The 15,719-nt window shown below is 44.7% G+C and overlaps 1 protein-coding gene across 1 annotated transcript in view; it reads right to left on the minus strand.

Annotated features, from left to right (window-relative positions):
* Positions 1 to 12,608, minus strand: part of ift140 (intraflagellar transport 140 homolog (Chlamydomonas)) — a 42,879-nt gene extending 30,271 nt beyond the window's left edge. The window contains exons 1-18 of the mRNA XM_080454526.1: positions 12,484 to 12,608; positions 11,127 to 11,291; positions 10,290 to 10,511; positions 9,301 to 9,422; positions 8,456 to 8,598; positions 7,773 to 7,948; positions 6,885 to 6,976; positions 6,568 to 6,674; positions 6,175 to 6,317; positions 5,653 to 5,856; positions 5,003 to 5,075; positions 4,711 to 4,802; positions 4,217 to 4,344; positions 3,688 to 3,805; positions 3,456 to 3,577; positions 3,222 to 3,357; positions 2,969 to 3,100; positions 2,020 to 2,288 (exon numbers count right to left, since the gene is read on the minus strand). Of these exons, the coding sequence (XP_080310652.1) occupies positions 2,020 to 2,288; positions 2,969 to 3,100; positions 3,222 to 3,357; positions 3,456 to 3,577; positions 3,688 to 3,805; positions 4,217 to 4,344; positions 4,711 to 4,802; positions 5,003 to 5,075; positions 5,653 to 5,856; positions 6,175 to 6,317; positions 6,568 to 6,674; positions 6,885 to 6,976; positions 7,773 to 7,948; positions 8,456 to 8,598; positions 9,301 to 9,422; positions 10,290 to 10,511; positions 11,127 to 11,273 (2,426 nt within the window). The 5' untranslated portion in view covers positions 11,274 to 11,291; positions 12,484 to 12,608. The remainder of the gene's footprint in view (positions 1 to 2,019; positions 2,289 to 2,968; positions 3,101 to 3,221; positions 3,358 to 3,455; positions 3,578 to 3,687; positions 3,806 to 4,216; positions 4,345 to 4,710; positions 4,803 to 5,002; positions 5,076 to 5,652; positions 5,857 to 6,174; positions 6,318 to 6,567; positions 6,675 to 6,884; positions 6,977 to 7,772; positions 7,949 to 8,455; positions 8,599 to 9,300; positions 9,423 to 10,289; positions 10,512 to 11,126; positions 11,292 to 12,483) is intronic.
* Between the last annotated feature and the right edge of the window lie 3,111 nt (positions 12,609 to 15,719).

Genomic DNA, 15,719 nt, shown 5'->3' on the forward strand with positions numbered 1-15,719 from the left:
TCCGGACAATGGGATATGCTATTTTCCCCTTTTGTTTGTGTGTTTTGAGCTATTTACGTGATGCTTGTACCATACGCGGGGGAAAGCATTACATTACGAAAGTTTTCAGACATTACACCCCAAGTTCCATCTCTTGCACACATTCACCTTAGCCAGCCCAGCGCTCATGCGCGCGCGCACACACACACACACACACACACACACACACACACACACACACACACACACACACACACACACACACACACACACACACACACACACACACACACACACACACACACACACACACACACACACACACACACACACACACACACACACACACACACACACACACGTGTGAGGAAGAATGAGATGGAAATGGGAAAATGGTTTACCTTTTGGACCAGACAGGCATGGGGAATTCACGCAAGTGACAGTATAGAAAAGTGCATCACTTCATTGCAATGTTCAGTGCTACTGCACACTAGGGCATTCACGAATAGTGATTTTTAGCATTCGACTTATTCGACCTATAAGTATTCGAATATTCGATTAATCGATTTGATTATTAAAATTAAATTAAAAACAATACAAAAAAAAATATATATACATTTTTTTTTTGGACCAATGGCATTGACGACTCGACTCAAGGAATGCGAGTCGACGTCAGGCTCCTCGCCAGACGCCTCGACTTTTAGGGGACAGCCCTAGGCACAACCTCACATACAGTATGAAATGATTTGACAACAATCTACCATGAATGGATTAGGAAAACTACCAACACCAGAGCTCACAGCTGCGTGTCTGCTGTAGAAAAGCCACTGAATAATCGACTTTGATGTACAGTGGTCAAATAGTGGTTTGATAGTCGAATATTCGATTATTCTGTTAATGCCCTACTGCACACATGAGTGTGCGTTCGTGCAAAAACCTCACAGTAGTCCTTAATCACATCCTGCGTTTAAGAATCCATCTCATATCCTCGACAAGTACATAAAGGGTTGTTTAAGAGGATATGAGTAAATCACACCGTCCTTGTATAATGCAAGCCAGATGGGGCTCGGTACTTAGTTGCAGACACATCATTGAACGTCCCCATAAGATCAACTGACCACATTCCTTCTTTCCAAAGAAGTGTCAAGTGCTGTTCTCATTTCTTACACATGATGCAAGACTTCGGAGTCCTGCATTCCCTGTGCAAACACAAGGGACGTTTTTTTCTCCGGACCTCAGGTCAGAGAGAGATCATGACCTCTTCCTCTGCACCGACCTCAAACAGTTAAAAGGTGCTGAGTGAAGTGACAGGGCGATCAAAAGCCACACTGACAACAATGTCCCATTCTCCATATTAAGTCAAAGCGCGGTTTGTTGAGGCTCTCCCGCCGAAAACCCTCAGAGAGGGTCCGGAGAAGAGTCAAGGCCACGCTAACAATACTCATCTCCCCCCTGCCTTTCCTGAGCCTTTGAACTAGAGCGCTGCACGGAGTGCAATCACAGCCCTTTTAACGGGGCCCTGGTGGAAGCGCCTGGCAGAGGAAGTGATGACAGCAATCAAACAGGGCAGGGGGGGGGATGAACGTTCGAGCTGCAGGCATGCCCTCCTGCACGTCTCCCCCCTCTCTTCTCACGCTGTTGACTGGGCAATGACATGACACACACACAAACAATGGCTACGCATAATTCAAAGAAGGATTCCGGGCATCCTTCAGGGATGAGACACGGAGGGTAACAACGTCATATAACAACACAGCTGAGGTTGTAGGCACGTAGACACCCACAGAGTACATGCAGTCATGCACGCATACATATCTCACGCGCGCGCGCGCACACACACACACACACACACACACACACACACACACACACACACACACACACACACACACACACACACACACACACACACACACACACACACACACACACACACACACACACACACACACACACACACACACACACACACACACACACACACACACACACACACACACACACACACACACAGAACAGACACCCAGGTGAAGCCATTACCTCTTGATGAGCTTGATGGACTTGAAGGCTTCGTCCATGTCTCCGATGGTCAGGTAGAAGCTGAAGTTGAGCATGGCGTCGCGGGTGGCCTTCTCGCAGTTCTCCAGGCCCACAAAGTCCCTGAGGGCCCGTCTGGATACCATGTGGGTGTTCTGGGAGGGGGCGGCTGCGGCCGGGGACGCGGCCGGGGACACGCCCGATGCCAGGGCCTGGGCCGGGGAGGTGGAGGAGGCTGGGGCTGACACTGGTCCTAGATCTGTCTCACCAGGCTGGGGAGGTGAGAGAGAATTGGCGATAAGTGATATATCTGATTTATAAGACATCAATGAATGAACGGCTAAACGGCTAAATTGAGAACACAGTAAAGGATATATATTTCCTTAGGAAAGGAGTTTTAATGTGATATTGTGGAGGAGACTGAGGCTTAGGGAGACAGGCACAAAGGAGTTACCCTTGAAACAGAAACACGAATACGGAACAACATGGAGCTATCACATAAAACATAAAACGGGTACCACACTGCACCTTAACTTAATAAACTTAAAAAGGACCAAACTGCATGGGTCCTTTAAGGCTGAAAGCACACAGCACATGGTATTTTACTGAACTACACAGTCACTGGAGGTTGGGACGATGGAGGAAGGTCACAGTGGCGCTGTACTGACTGCAGGGTGCAGACACTTACTTCTGGTAGAAAGACGCCACCCCTCCGAAACAACAGCTGTTGGAGGGGGTGTTGAGACCAAACGCACGGAGAGTCACGGCATGTGAAACATGGCAAATCTAGCTGTGTTAATTAATTTCAACATTGTAAGAATGTTCCACAGAGGAGCCCTACATACAGTATGTACAGTATCAGGCTAATCTCATACTGAAATAACTAACAGTATAATTCAAAAGCTGTGTCGGCAATCTGTGGGCAATCTGTGTCGCTCCCTGCAGTACTTACCTTGCAGGTGAAGTAATAGTAGGGCACATCGAGAGCCAGAAGAGCCTGCTGGCCTGCAGGTTTAGGGTAGCAGTCCTGCAGAAGGAGCCCGTGTTCCTGAGTACAGAAGAACGTCACCACCGACACGTCCACCTATAGCCGGGAGGAGAGCAGAAGAAACTGTATGTTAAGAGTTCTCTCTGTATTTGATGCATATTGCCTTATAGGTCAGCTGAAATCTAAAAATCGCACACTGCGTGCGGTATGTTTATACCGTGTCCGAGGGGCTCGTTGAAAAGGATTCACAGCTGACCGGTACCGTCTCGACCACAAACAGACGAGGCTCACTCTCGTCCCAGATGTGAGACACGGGGCAGCGACCATTGAGCTCTAAGGCCTGAGTGTGTTGCCTTGAAAGACAGAACATACACGTAACGTTAGCACAGCAATAACCTCTCTGTATACGCACAAAAACACAAATGTGGACTAGCATGGCTGAAAAGAGTACCTTTCACCGTCTTCAGCCTGTGAGATACCGCTGGGCGGGCGGCCTGTGAAGAAGTCAAAGTGTGTCACGGTGTCCATCTCCACGTCATAGAAGTACACTTTGTGATCTGGTCGCCCGTTCACCTAAGAGGAGCGGGAGAGTGAAAGTTACCTCAAAAACAGGGCTGGTGCATTTTAATTAAAACAGTGAAGTCAAGTTTGTAGGACTGAGACTGGAGGAGATTTATGCTCACCTGAGTAATGAGCATGCTGACTTGGTTGCCGTTGGCATTACACTTGACTGACCTCAGGGCTCCCAGATTAGAGATCTGGTCTGCCAAGCTCTTAGCATTGCAGTGAGCTTTGGCCTCTCTATGAACACAAAGAAATAGTAACACTGGCATTGTCAGAGACGACACGTGTTTGATGTTGTTTTTAAGTTGTATAATGTGCTGTATAAATAAATTTGTTTTCACTTGACTAATCTGTGTGTCTTAGATACAGGTGTGCCAATTAGTAAGCACTGACAACACAATACTACTGCTTATTGTCAATTGGCATGATCACATTAGCCCATCATTAGTGATGTATTGTATGTGTAGTATTTCAATTGCAAAGGGAAGCCACATCATTATTAGACTCTGCCTTGTTAAACATTAGATGACAGCAAACTGATAACTAGCAAAACTTGCCTAGGTTTTATTTCTCCTTTAAATATGAGAACTTGTGGTGGACTGACTTTAATTACAATTATCAATAAAAAACTCAATCAAAATACTGTACCTCCTCGTGAGGTCAAACACCTTGATATGTGCCGTGTCCGTGCCAACCACCAGGTAAGCCTGACACACACTGAGCAGAACGGGGTTGCCCTCTGCCTCCGAAAAGACCAGCAGCTGCTTCACTGTGCCCTGGTTAGCAGAGAGGACAAAACATGGTTCGGATTTCACATTTGTTTACATTTTCCACAGTCATTAAATCATTACCAAACTTTCGTGAACAATTGAGTCAATAATGATGAAATATCACTGCACGGTTAATTCGTCATGGATGTCTGAATACGGGGAAGTCTCCTGGGTGACTCTTTTAAGCTGCAGTTTTCAGATAATCCACGCTTTAAAATAAATTCAAACGCCAAGATAATATAACTTTCACAAAGAATAACCATGCAATGATATTTATCTCTAGCAAGTTTCAAGTTCTCTGCAAGTTGATTTTCATACTGCTGGTGAATGCTGGTGGTGAATGGAAAATTGGAAAGTGGAAGGGAAACACACCTGTGGCGTGCGGACCTGGACCCTGTTGGGTTCCACGGTGTAGATGTTCTCCCCATGCATGGCTAACACTTGGGACTCACACTGGAAAGAACCTGGGGACATCAGCAATGACAGGACATACGAGAGAAGAGGTGTGGAGGTAGAGAGGGAAGGCCAGGAGTGATAATGAGATGAGATGGAGAGAAGACGAGAGTAAAATTAGACAAAAAAAATGATGGATGATAGGTGATAGCTTTTGCCAGGACTGTTCAGAGAGCTTGTGCTCATAGAGTGTTTTTGCATAGAGTTTTACCTGTGTTTCGTAGTGCTGTGCCTGCGAGCTCATACACAGTGACCTGTTTGCCGCTCCATATTGTCACTGTATCCTATGGACACAAAATCACACTTAAATACGAGGACACATTGATTCACTCATCTTGCGTGGGGATAGCCTCGGATGGGCATTTATTGAGCAACTTATGGCTCTTTTCGACTACGAAGCGTTAACACAGAACCTTTCAGAACCTGACATTTTCCAAAACCTGTTAAGTTTTGTGAGTTTCCATTATAACCATAACTAGAGGTACTTTATAAATACAACTAATATAAAAGCGAAAAGAGATGATCTATAAGCTCCCAGTGCATTGCAATGGAGCACTCTGTGAGCTTGTAGATCAGCTAGTTTAGCTATTTTAGAAAACATTTCAAAGTACAATTTCTGAGTTATGGGTTCTCAGAACACAGGGTTAGTAGGACCAACTCCTGAGCAGGGCCCAAATCAGGTTCTGTGAACCTTATCTGAAACAGAGCCGTAGCATACAGAAACACGTCCAGAACCCGTGAAACACTGTATGTTTCACGGCACGACATGGTTCGCTTAGTTATTATAGTTGAAAAGAGATATTAGGGAACATATGCTATGAACAACATGCTGACAACCAGGCCACTAGTCTCCTCCGTTACCTGGGTGACGCAGACTCCCTTGACGTGCATGTCAGAGCGCAGGGTGAGCTGCTCTCCTGTGCTGAGCAGCGAGATGTTGAGCTGAGAGGGGGTGAGCTGCACTGCTGCCACCTGCTGGCCAAAGTGGGCTGACATCACGTGTTCACTCAGGATGGTCACCGTGGCCAGACTGTTGGCTGCCAACAGGTTCAGACTGGAGCCCCACTGGGAAGTAGACATGAAAAGGCCTGTTTGTGTAGAACTTTAAAAGCATGTATAGCTCTGGGCATTTGCATTTACATCTGAAGCATGTAGCTGACAATGTAATTCACAACATGAAACAACAACAACACTGTGAACAACCAACAGAGCCAGAGCCATTTTAAAATTATACAGTATTTCTATAACCCTCTATCTAACTGTAAATTGAGAAAGGGTGGGGAAAGGAACGAAACAAGAGCTTTGCACGGAGAGCTGGATCTAAAAAAGAAATGACGCTACCGGTTCAAATTAAAGTATGAGTAAATAAGGTAAAAAAAGTACCTGTATCTGGGTGACATTGCCATCTATCTCAGTGGGAGTCTGTAGTTTCCACTGAGCCTTGGTGTCTGCTCTGTTGCTGCCTGGCTGGACCACCATCCTCCACATTGCTATATGACCCCGACTTGTTCCCGCTGCTAGCATTTCTGGGGAAGATGCAAAATCATATTCTAAACGTTTTTTTCAAAGGTGATAAGTGTTATAATAACACAATAATCAATGGGACTCTGTGTCTACCGTCAAAACTCCAACGCAGTATTTGTATAAGCTGACAGAGACATTTAGACTGGCATAAACTGAGCGCTTGAGTGAACTCATGGCAGTTCTTGTTAGCATCCTTAATGGAAGATGCTAACAAATTCTTTTTTTTGAACAGTATACTGTATTTCTACTTACCTTTTCCAGGGCAATACGAAACACAATTGATCATCTCTCCTCTCTCAAAGCCCAGAGTCTCATCCAAAGACAGAACATAGTTGTCATCTCTCTCCAAGTCCCACAGCCTACAAACAAAAATGATGATAGCATTACACAGTACGTAAACTTATGTTCCTAGTGCGCGTGTGTGTGTGTGTGTGTGTGTGTGTGTGTGTGTGTGTGTGTGTGTGTGTGTGTGTGTGTGTGTGTGTGTGTGTGTGTGTGTGTGTGTGTGTGTGTGTGTGTGTGTGTGTGTGTGTGTGTGTGTGTGTGTGTGTGTGTGTGTGTTTTCTGACCTCATGACCTGTTCACCCGTAGCTGTGATGAGGAGGCCATTATCTGTCCAGACGATATCTGCACACTGGCCGCTCTTGCTGCTCAATTTCACCTTATTGAGATAAACAAATTATCATGTTCTATTCTATTTCTCTTTCATGAGGGGAATATTGTGATTGGGCGCACATTATTTTTTTATAATTAATTGTCTCCGCCAGGCCAAAGGCGTGACCTAGAGTATGTTTTGCCCCCTGTCCGTCCGTCCGTCCGTCCGTGTGTGTCCGTTCGTCTGTGACCAGCTAACCGATCGACGTGAAACTGAGCACGCACACTCCCTGGATGCCAGAGCAGAACCTTTGCCCCAAATTGATCAGATCGGCCTGTTATAGTGCCACCAGGATGCAGTTTTTTGCAAAACAATTATTGTAATATTACTCCAACAGATTTTGTCCAAACATCACGCAAATCGGTACACATTATCTCTATGGTCATGTGATCAAGACGGAGCTGTCTGATTTTTCATAATCCATCCTGATTGGCTAAGATATGCATCTAAAGTTTGCAGGAGTGGCACATTTTGAAAAATGTGAGGCAGAGGTTCTTCCATGGCCTACTGGGAGTGTGCATGCAAAGCCGATCGGTCCACAAGCCCAAGATTATCTGCTCACAGACAGAATCACGCACGGCCAGACGAATACTTATAGACAGACTCACAGGACCGAAAACATAGTATCTGGCCTTCAGCCTCTTGGCCTTCGGCCGTCTGGCCTGGCAGAGACAATCACGGACAGACGGATGGACAGACAGACAGAAGGACGGACAGACACACAGGACCGAGAACATCATCTCCAGCCTCTAGCTGTCTGGCCTGGCGGAGATAAAGAACCGTATGGTTGTTTTTTGTGTACCTTCATGAGCTCCTGAGCGCCTCCCTCAGGTCCAAGGGTGTACTGAGACAACATCAGGGTCTCTGTGACCACGCCCAGGGCATCTCTCTTCCCCAGGTAGAAGAGTTTCTGAATGGGGCCGTCCACGCTCAGGAGCGTTCCGCTCTTACCGCGTTCATCCACACCATGGACCTTGCCTTCATAGAAGAAAAAAAGTATATATATATATATATATATATATACATATACACACAACCACATGGACCTTAGCGTCTCTATTCTGGAGTGAACATTCGGTGAGAGTATCCAATCAACAAGCTCACAACATGTTGCATTGTGACAAGTTGTGAGCTTGTAGATCGGCTATTTTCGGCGAAGAGATTTGGTGTAGTGGGAGAAAAGGAGGTAGGAATGGTATAGACCCCTGGGGGAGTCTGCCTACAACCCTTACTTCCTGGTTTTTGGCTGCTATATTTGGTGGCCTTGACATTATACTTGTTCACTGTGATTGCAGCAAAATAGCGATGTTGACAATATGAATGGGGTTGATGTTTCTTCAAGAACTTGCAACTAAGATCCGGTGTGAACCCAATCCATATTTGGGTTATGGAGTTATGCAAGGGCACAGAAAAGAAAATGCATAAATACACACTCACATAATGAAGGCAAAATAAAAGGAGACACACACACACACACACACATACCATCTGCTGTGCTAACGTAGAAGACAAGTCCCTCCTGAGGACCCATCTTGAGAGGAGCTCCCCTCCCGTCTTTCCTCCAGTTGAACATATCCAGAGCACTCTCATCTCCACTCACTGCTGCCCGGGCTAACATCGCCACATCTCTGGAATAGCAGTGATTATAGCCACAGTCACACTTCAAAAACAAACAACAACTGTACTTTATGTTCTAATAAAAAGCCACGGGTGCAAAATGACTTTGTAAAAATGATGAGGTGAAGCTCATACTGTGTAACAGGCAGTGGTGGAAGAAGTTACTCGCATATTTTACTATTAGTAAAAGTAGCAATACCACAATATAAAAATATATAAAGTAAAAGGCCTGTGTTCAAAATGTTACTTGAGTAAAAGTACAAAAGTATTGGCATCAAAATATACTTAAAGTACCAAAAGTAAAAGTACTAAAATGTTTGAAAATAGCAGATCTACAAGCTCGCGACGCGTTGTGAGCTTGTAGATCGGCTATTTTCAAATAGCCTAGGTATAAAATAGGGCTAAAGTGGTTAATGTATGTTTTATAATGTAATAATTTATATCTGCAAAGTAACTAGTAACTAAAGCTTTCAAATAATTGTAGTGGAGTAAAAGTACAATATTTGCCTCTGAGATGTAGTGGAGTGGAAGTAAAGGTATAGACAATTGGAATTACTCCAGTAAAGTAAAAGTACCTCCAAATTGTACTTAAGTACATTACTTGAGTAAATGTACTTAGGTACTTTACACCACTGCTTTGTAAAAATGATGAGGTGAAGCTCATATTGCGTAACAGGGAGGAGGTGGGCGTTTACAGAGCCATGGTGACTTACTGTCCAGGCGGGGCAGGTCTGAAGATGCAGCAGGTTATAGATTTGTTGTATTCGTGCTTGACAAGATGGTTTCCTTGAACTCTCCCTCTGGCATCCAGCTTCCACACCGCTAGCACTCCCATCTATCACAACAGATGAATATACTGTATTCATAATACATATATTCATTGCTGATAAGACTATACATGCAGTATATAGTTGCTGTCGGGCTGTCTACTTATTTTAACTTTTTGTGTTTTTTTCGTAAATTAACGCCCTACTTGATCATGCTACAGCGTCACACAAAAGCATCAAAAGTACAAGCTCGAAACGCGGCGTAGATCTGCTACTTTTCATACTTTTGAATTGGACATCTGAGGTTTCTACCCAACAGAGACGATACATTCATTATACCCATACTCACTGTACATTATGCATTATCTAGATACACACTGCTGAAGGCCGGGTGACACTGTACATATTCATGTGGCCTAGACACAAATTAATGCATGAAACCAAGTGAGTCGATGCTAAATGTCACATTGCAAAAGCGTTTCTGCAGTAAACACACAAACAGCACACATGTGCCAGCGCCGGTGATCTGTACCAGTGGAGGAAAAAGTACTAAATTTTTTTTAAATAAAAGTATCAATACTGCAATGTAGAAATAATCTGTTAAAAGTAAAAGTCCAGAATAAATACTTGAGTAAAAGTACAGAAGTATTGCTATCAAAATGTCCTTAAAGTACCAAAAGTACTCATTATGCAGAATGTCCCATTTCACAAGTTTTCAAATGTATAAATTGTGTAAATCATATAAATAATTTCAAATAATTGTAGAGGAGTGAAAGTTCTACAATATTACTGCAATATTTGCCTCCGAGATGTAGTGGAGTAGAAGTAAAAGTACTGAAAACTAGAAATACTAAAAATACCTCAACATTTTACTTAAGTAAAGTATTTGAGTGAATTAGTACTTAAGTTACTTTACACCACCGCTCTGTACATACCTGGTCTCCGGTGACCAGTCGACTGCCGGAGCTGCTCCACTCCAGCAGCGTGATGCAGGCGGTGTGGGTGCTGGGCAGGACCGTCTGCTCCCCGGAGGGGTGCGTCAAAAGCAGCACCTCGCCATTCTCCCAGCCCAACGCCAGCACAGGCCTGACGGGGTGCCAGCGCAGCACCGTGGGCTGGTGAGGACGCTCCACATGGCAGCTCTCCACTAATTCCCCCTGCAAGGTAATGGGGTAAAAAGAATTGTGAGTCCGATTCGCTCGTGGTGAATGATGTTCACGCACGTTGCTCGATACGTAGCCATGTAATAGTGGGGGAGAATTCAGGGACTGTAGGTCACATGCTGATTCATATTTTGTTACTGTATGCAGCATAGCAGAAAACAAAAACGAGCACAGAAAGATTCACAGTAAGAAAGTAATAGACAGCATACACATGGACAGTGGACACATTTTACGTGACAATTAATTGTCTCACAAATAATTACGATTGACGATTTTAATTGTGTTTTTGTCATTGAACACTGTCTGGAACACACAAATAACAATTACATTTCTGTTTTGCTTTTAGGGCAGACATGACAAATAGCCTAAATATAAAAAGAAATGGCTGACATATTTAATAACTTTATACTTTCAAAAAAACATTAATAGTGGATATAGCCACAATGCGATTGTGAGCCTGTAGATCTGCTATTTCCACTATTTGTTTAAATCTTTGAAAATATATGAACATATTTCAACATGCAACAGATTCTGACAATTATCTCAAATAATTGCAATCAGGCAATAATAATGACAGGCCTATGTACTATGTTTATTGGGTCTGTTTACTTGTTGCAGGTACAGGTCTACTTTGCCTCCGGTAGAAGGATGGTTGGATGCCACAGCCAGGACAGGGTGAGTTGAGTGCCATGCCACCTGAGAAGGGACCCCACTAGACTCCGGGGCATTAATACGGTGGTCAAAGTAGACCGCCATGTCCCCCAGGGCCCTGCTCTGTGGTTAAAGAGAAGAGAAAATATCATTTATCTAGATCACGGCACTGGCACAAACACAGTTCAATTCAAAATACTATATAGGCTACAGCAGTAGTTCTCAAACTTTTTCGTGTCAAGGAACCCCAAAATTGATATATATCTGGCCGTGGACCCCCCCCCACCCGCCCCCCCATCTGAAAATGTTTTGTGTCAGGGACCCCCAGAAGAGAAAATGTGTGTTGAAAAAAACATGAAAAAATATCGAAAATTATGATTTTTTCCCCAAACATTTTCGATATTTTTAAAAACTTCTCAAACATAGCAGATGTACAAGCACGGAACGAAGTGACACGCTGTGAGCTTGTAGATCTGCTATTTTTGACTAGCCAACATATAAATGGATAAAGTGGTTAACATGATTGTGATGCTGTATTAACACATTTTACCGGGGACCCCCTGGAACCACCCCAAGGACCCCAGGGGGTTCCCGGACCCCACTTTGAGAACCAATGGGCTACAGTAATGAAAGGTGCACCTTTTTAAGAGTTTATCAAATGGCTTATGAATTTGTAGTTGGAACAAATAAGAAAGAATAAGTCAAAAGGAAGATGGAACTCATATTTTTATTTTATATCTACTTTTACATCCACTGCCTTGCAGTACTACTGTCTGGTAAGATAACGTTTTTTGTTATGTTTTCTTGTGTCTCACACAGTGTGTCATGTGTATACTTTTGATATAAGTCAAGCAATGCCAACCAACAGGTTGGGACTGCTTATTAGCTTCATAGCTAATAATTATACAAAATGAGTAGCCAGTAGGTTAGCTTTTTAACTGACTAAATGCATTGATTGATTGAATACTTTATTAACAGTTTGCAACAAAAAACACAGAAAGTACAGTTTAATACAAATACAATGCTAAAAGGATTGAACCCATGAAAGCACTGTGGCTTGTTTCCATTCCTGTGTATTCAATTCATTGAAAATGCTTGGATATAGTTGACTTGTGAACTTGCCTACTGTAAGTTCATCTGTGCCAGCCCAGTTCGCCATTAGTTATTAATAATGATGATAAGCAACTAGAAAACGCTAATCCAATGATGTTTGGAGGGCCCTTAGCTACAGTCAAATTAGCATTCCTTGCTAGCCATGCTATGCCATACTGTATGACGAAAACGAAGCATTCCTTGCGTCGAATGGTTCTATTACCTGAAGACCTCCGTGAAGGGTGTCGTGCTATGAGTTAGATGTTAGGACAGAGAAACCGAAATAATCAGCAAAATGGCTAAATCCTACTTTGTGTGTGTTGTCAAGGCTCCCTTGTGAGGAAAAAGCGTCTCTTCTAGTTACCCCTGACAACTGATCTGGAGGCGGAGCTACGGAAATGACCGACGAGGACCCGAAGATGTTCGTTTACATACCGACAATGGTTCAATAGAAGGCAAAAAAATCATTTTAATGTTTTAATTGCACCCTAAAGCAGTGGTTCTCAACCTTTTCAGGCCGTGACCCCCCAAAATAATCATATTTGAACTTGGGACCCCCCCCCCCCCCCTGACAAGCACTAGGTGTTGAGGCATTCAATTTAGTTTGACTGGATCCACAGATAAATATTGTGAAAATAGCAGATCTACAAGATCTACAACCTCACGTTGCGAGGCGTTGTGTGTGTCTGTGTGAGCTTGTATCGGCTACTTTCACAATGTTTGCCTCTTTCTTATATTATTTGACAATTTGGCCAATGTTTGACCAGTTTGTATAGTATAGTTTGATGATTACTTTTGATGCAGTAATGGTCCCTTTTTTTTAGGTATTAAAAAGGTCTTAAAGGCCCTTAAATTGTCACTTCCCACAACCCACAGGTTAAGAACCACTGCACTAAAGCGCCATTGTATAAGATAAAGCGCAAAGAAAAATCAGCCATCAATTTCACCGTTTAGCCAAAAACACCTTACATTTCATAATTAGTTGTTCATCTCTTGGTAAATTTAGAAAATCTTGGCAAGCTTTCCTACATTATAAACAGGCAATGAGATGACAATGATCGGCATTAGGTTTGGTTTTCCCACCAATTTGAGAAATGACAAAGCAGTACTGATGCCTCTCTTGCATGAAGGTAATTAATAATGTACTTACTACATTACATTACATTACATTACATTACAGTCATTTAGCAGACGCTTTTATCCAAAGCGACTTACAATAAGTGCATTCAACATAGGTAGGGAACGAAAACTACTAATCACCAGAAGTCTTTAGTGCATTATCTGCAAAAACAAGCAACCAAGAGTATACCTAGCGCTAAGGTAAAAGTGCAATATATCAGCTACCTATTTCCTTAAACAGATGAGACAAAATAGCAAAATCAAATGAGCATGAGCTAAAACAAATAAGTGAATCGACTAAACAAGATCCAATAAACAATCCAATAATCCAATAAACAATACAGCAATAGAAAACAAGCGTTCGTACAACTAGTTAACAACAAGTAGGTCAGGCAGAGAGGAAGGGTAGTGTTTCCTGAAGAGGTGAGTTTTCAGCCTGCGGCGAAATATGGGCAGTGACTCTGCTGTCCTAACATCAGTGGGAAGTTCATTCCACCACTGTGGGGCCAGAACAGAAAAGAGTCGTGACCGTGTGGATCGGCCAGAAGGACCCTTGAGTGATGAGGCAATCAGTCGCCCCGAGGTGGCAGACCGAAGTGGTCGGGCAGGGGTGTAGGCATCGACCATAGCCCGGAGGTAGGAAGGAGCTGTTCCTTTCACTGCCCTATAGGCTAGCACCAGGGTTTTGAACTGGATGCGAGCCGCTACGGGGAGCCAGTGTAGAGAGCGGAGAAGGATGGTTGTGTGGGAGAACTTGGGGCGGTTGAACACCAGACGAGCCGCAGCTTTCTGAACAAGCTCCAGGGGTTTGATGGCAGATGCCGGAGCACCAGCAAGGAGGGAGTTGCAGTAGTCCAGGCGGGAGATGACGAGAGCCTGGATGAGCACCTGGGCTGCCTTCTCCGTGAGGAAGGGGCGAATCCTCCTGATGTTGTAGAGCAGGAATCTGCAGGACCTCGTCACTGATGCGATGTTTGCCGAGAACGTCAGTTGATCGTCCAGGGTCACACCCAGATTCTTCGCAGTCCGAGTTGAGGTCACCACAGCATTATCAATGGTGATGGCCATGTCTCGGTGCGGACAGCCCTTCCCCGGGAGGAACATCAGCTCGGTCTTGTCCAGGTTGAGCTTCAGGTGGTTTGTCGACATCCACTCCGAGATGTCAGCCAGACAAGCAGCAATGCGTGTCTCCACCTGGGTATCAGAGGGGGGGAATGAGAGGATTAGCTGGGTGTCATCGGCATAGCAGTGGTAGGAAAAGCCATGGGAGTGGATGACAGCACCCAGAGATGTAGTGTAGAGAGAGAAAAGAAGAGGACCCAGAACCGAGCCTTGGGGAACCCCAGTTGTGAGCCTGTGTGGTTCTGACACAGACCCTCTCAGCATCACCTGGTAGGAGCGACCCGTCAGGTAGGATGCAAACAGGGAGAGTGCAGAGCCTGAGACACCCATCCCCTCGAGGGTGGAGAGGAGGATCTGATGGTTCACCGTGTCGAACGCTGCAGACAGGTCCAGGAGTATCAGAACGGAGGAGAGAGAGTTCGCTCTAGCGGCATGGAGCGACTCCGTCACTGCCAGGAGGGCAGTCTCTGTCGAGTGACCCACTTTGAACCCAGACTGGTTGGAGTCCAGGAGGTCGTTCTGGTGGAGATAGGAGGACAGTTGTTTAAAGACAGCACGTTCGAGAGTTTTAGATAGGAAGGATAGAAGGGAAACCGGTCTGTAGTTCTTGATCTCAGAGGGGTCAAGTGTCGGTTTCTTCAGGAGGGGGGTGACTCTGGCAGTCTTGAAAGTAGAGGGAAAGTAGCCAGATGTCAGAGAGGTGTTAATAAGGTGGGTTAAGAAGGGAAGAAGTTCAGGTGCAATAGACTGCAACAGAGTGGATGGGACCGGGTCCAGAGAGCATGAGGTGGGGCGACTAGAGGTAATAAGGAGAAGGACCTCGTTAGGGGAGAGGGGAGAGAAGTGGGATAGAGAGGGGATGGGGGGGGGGAGAGGAGTAGATGAGGGTAGAGAGGGGGGGGTGGCAGGCAGACGGGTGTGGGTAGTGCGCAGGGCACCAGCCGGGGGAGGAGGGAAGGAGGATCGGATATCGTTCACCTTCTTGTCAAAGAAGTTGGCGAAATCGTCGGGGAGGAGGGACGAGGAGGGAGGAGGGGGTGGAGGTTGCAGGAGAGAGGAGAAAGTTTCAAAGAGTTTTTTAGGGTTGGAAGCAGAAGCCTGAATTTTAGTGCAGAAAAAAGCAGCTTTAGCAGCTGATAGAGAGGAGGAAAAAGTAGAAATGAGAGATTGAAAGGTGAGAAGGTCCTCCAGGAGGTTGCCATTTCTCCATTTGCGCTC

This window comes from Gymnoscopelus braueri, assembly GCF_963280865.1.
Source record: "Gymnoscopelus braueri genome assembly, chromosome: 17".
Classification (NCBI taxonomy): domain Eukaryota; kingdom Metazoa; phylum Chordata; class Actinopteri; order Myctophiformes; family Myctophidae; genus Gymnoscopelus; species Gymnoscopelus braueri.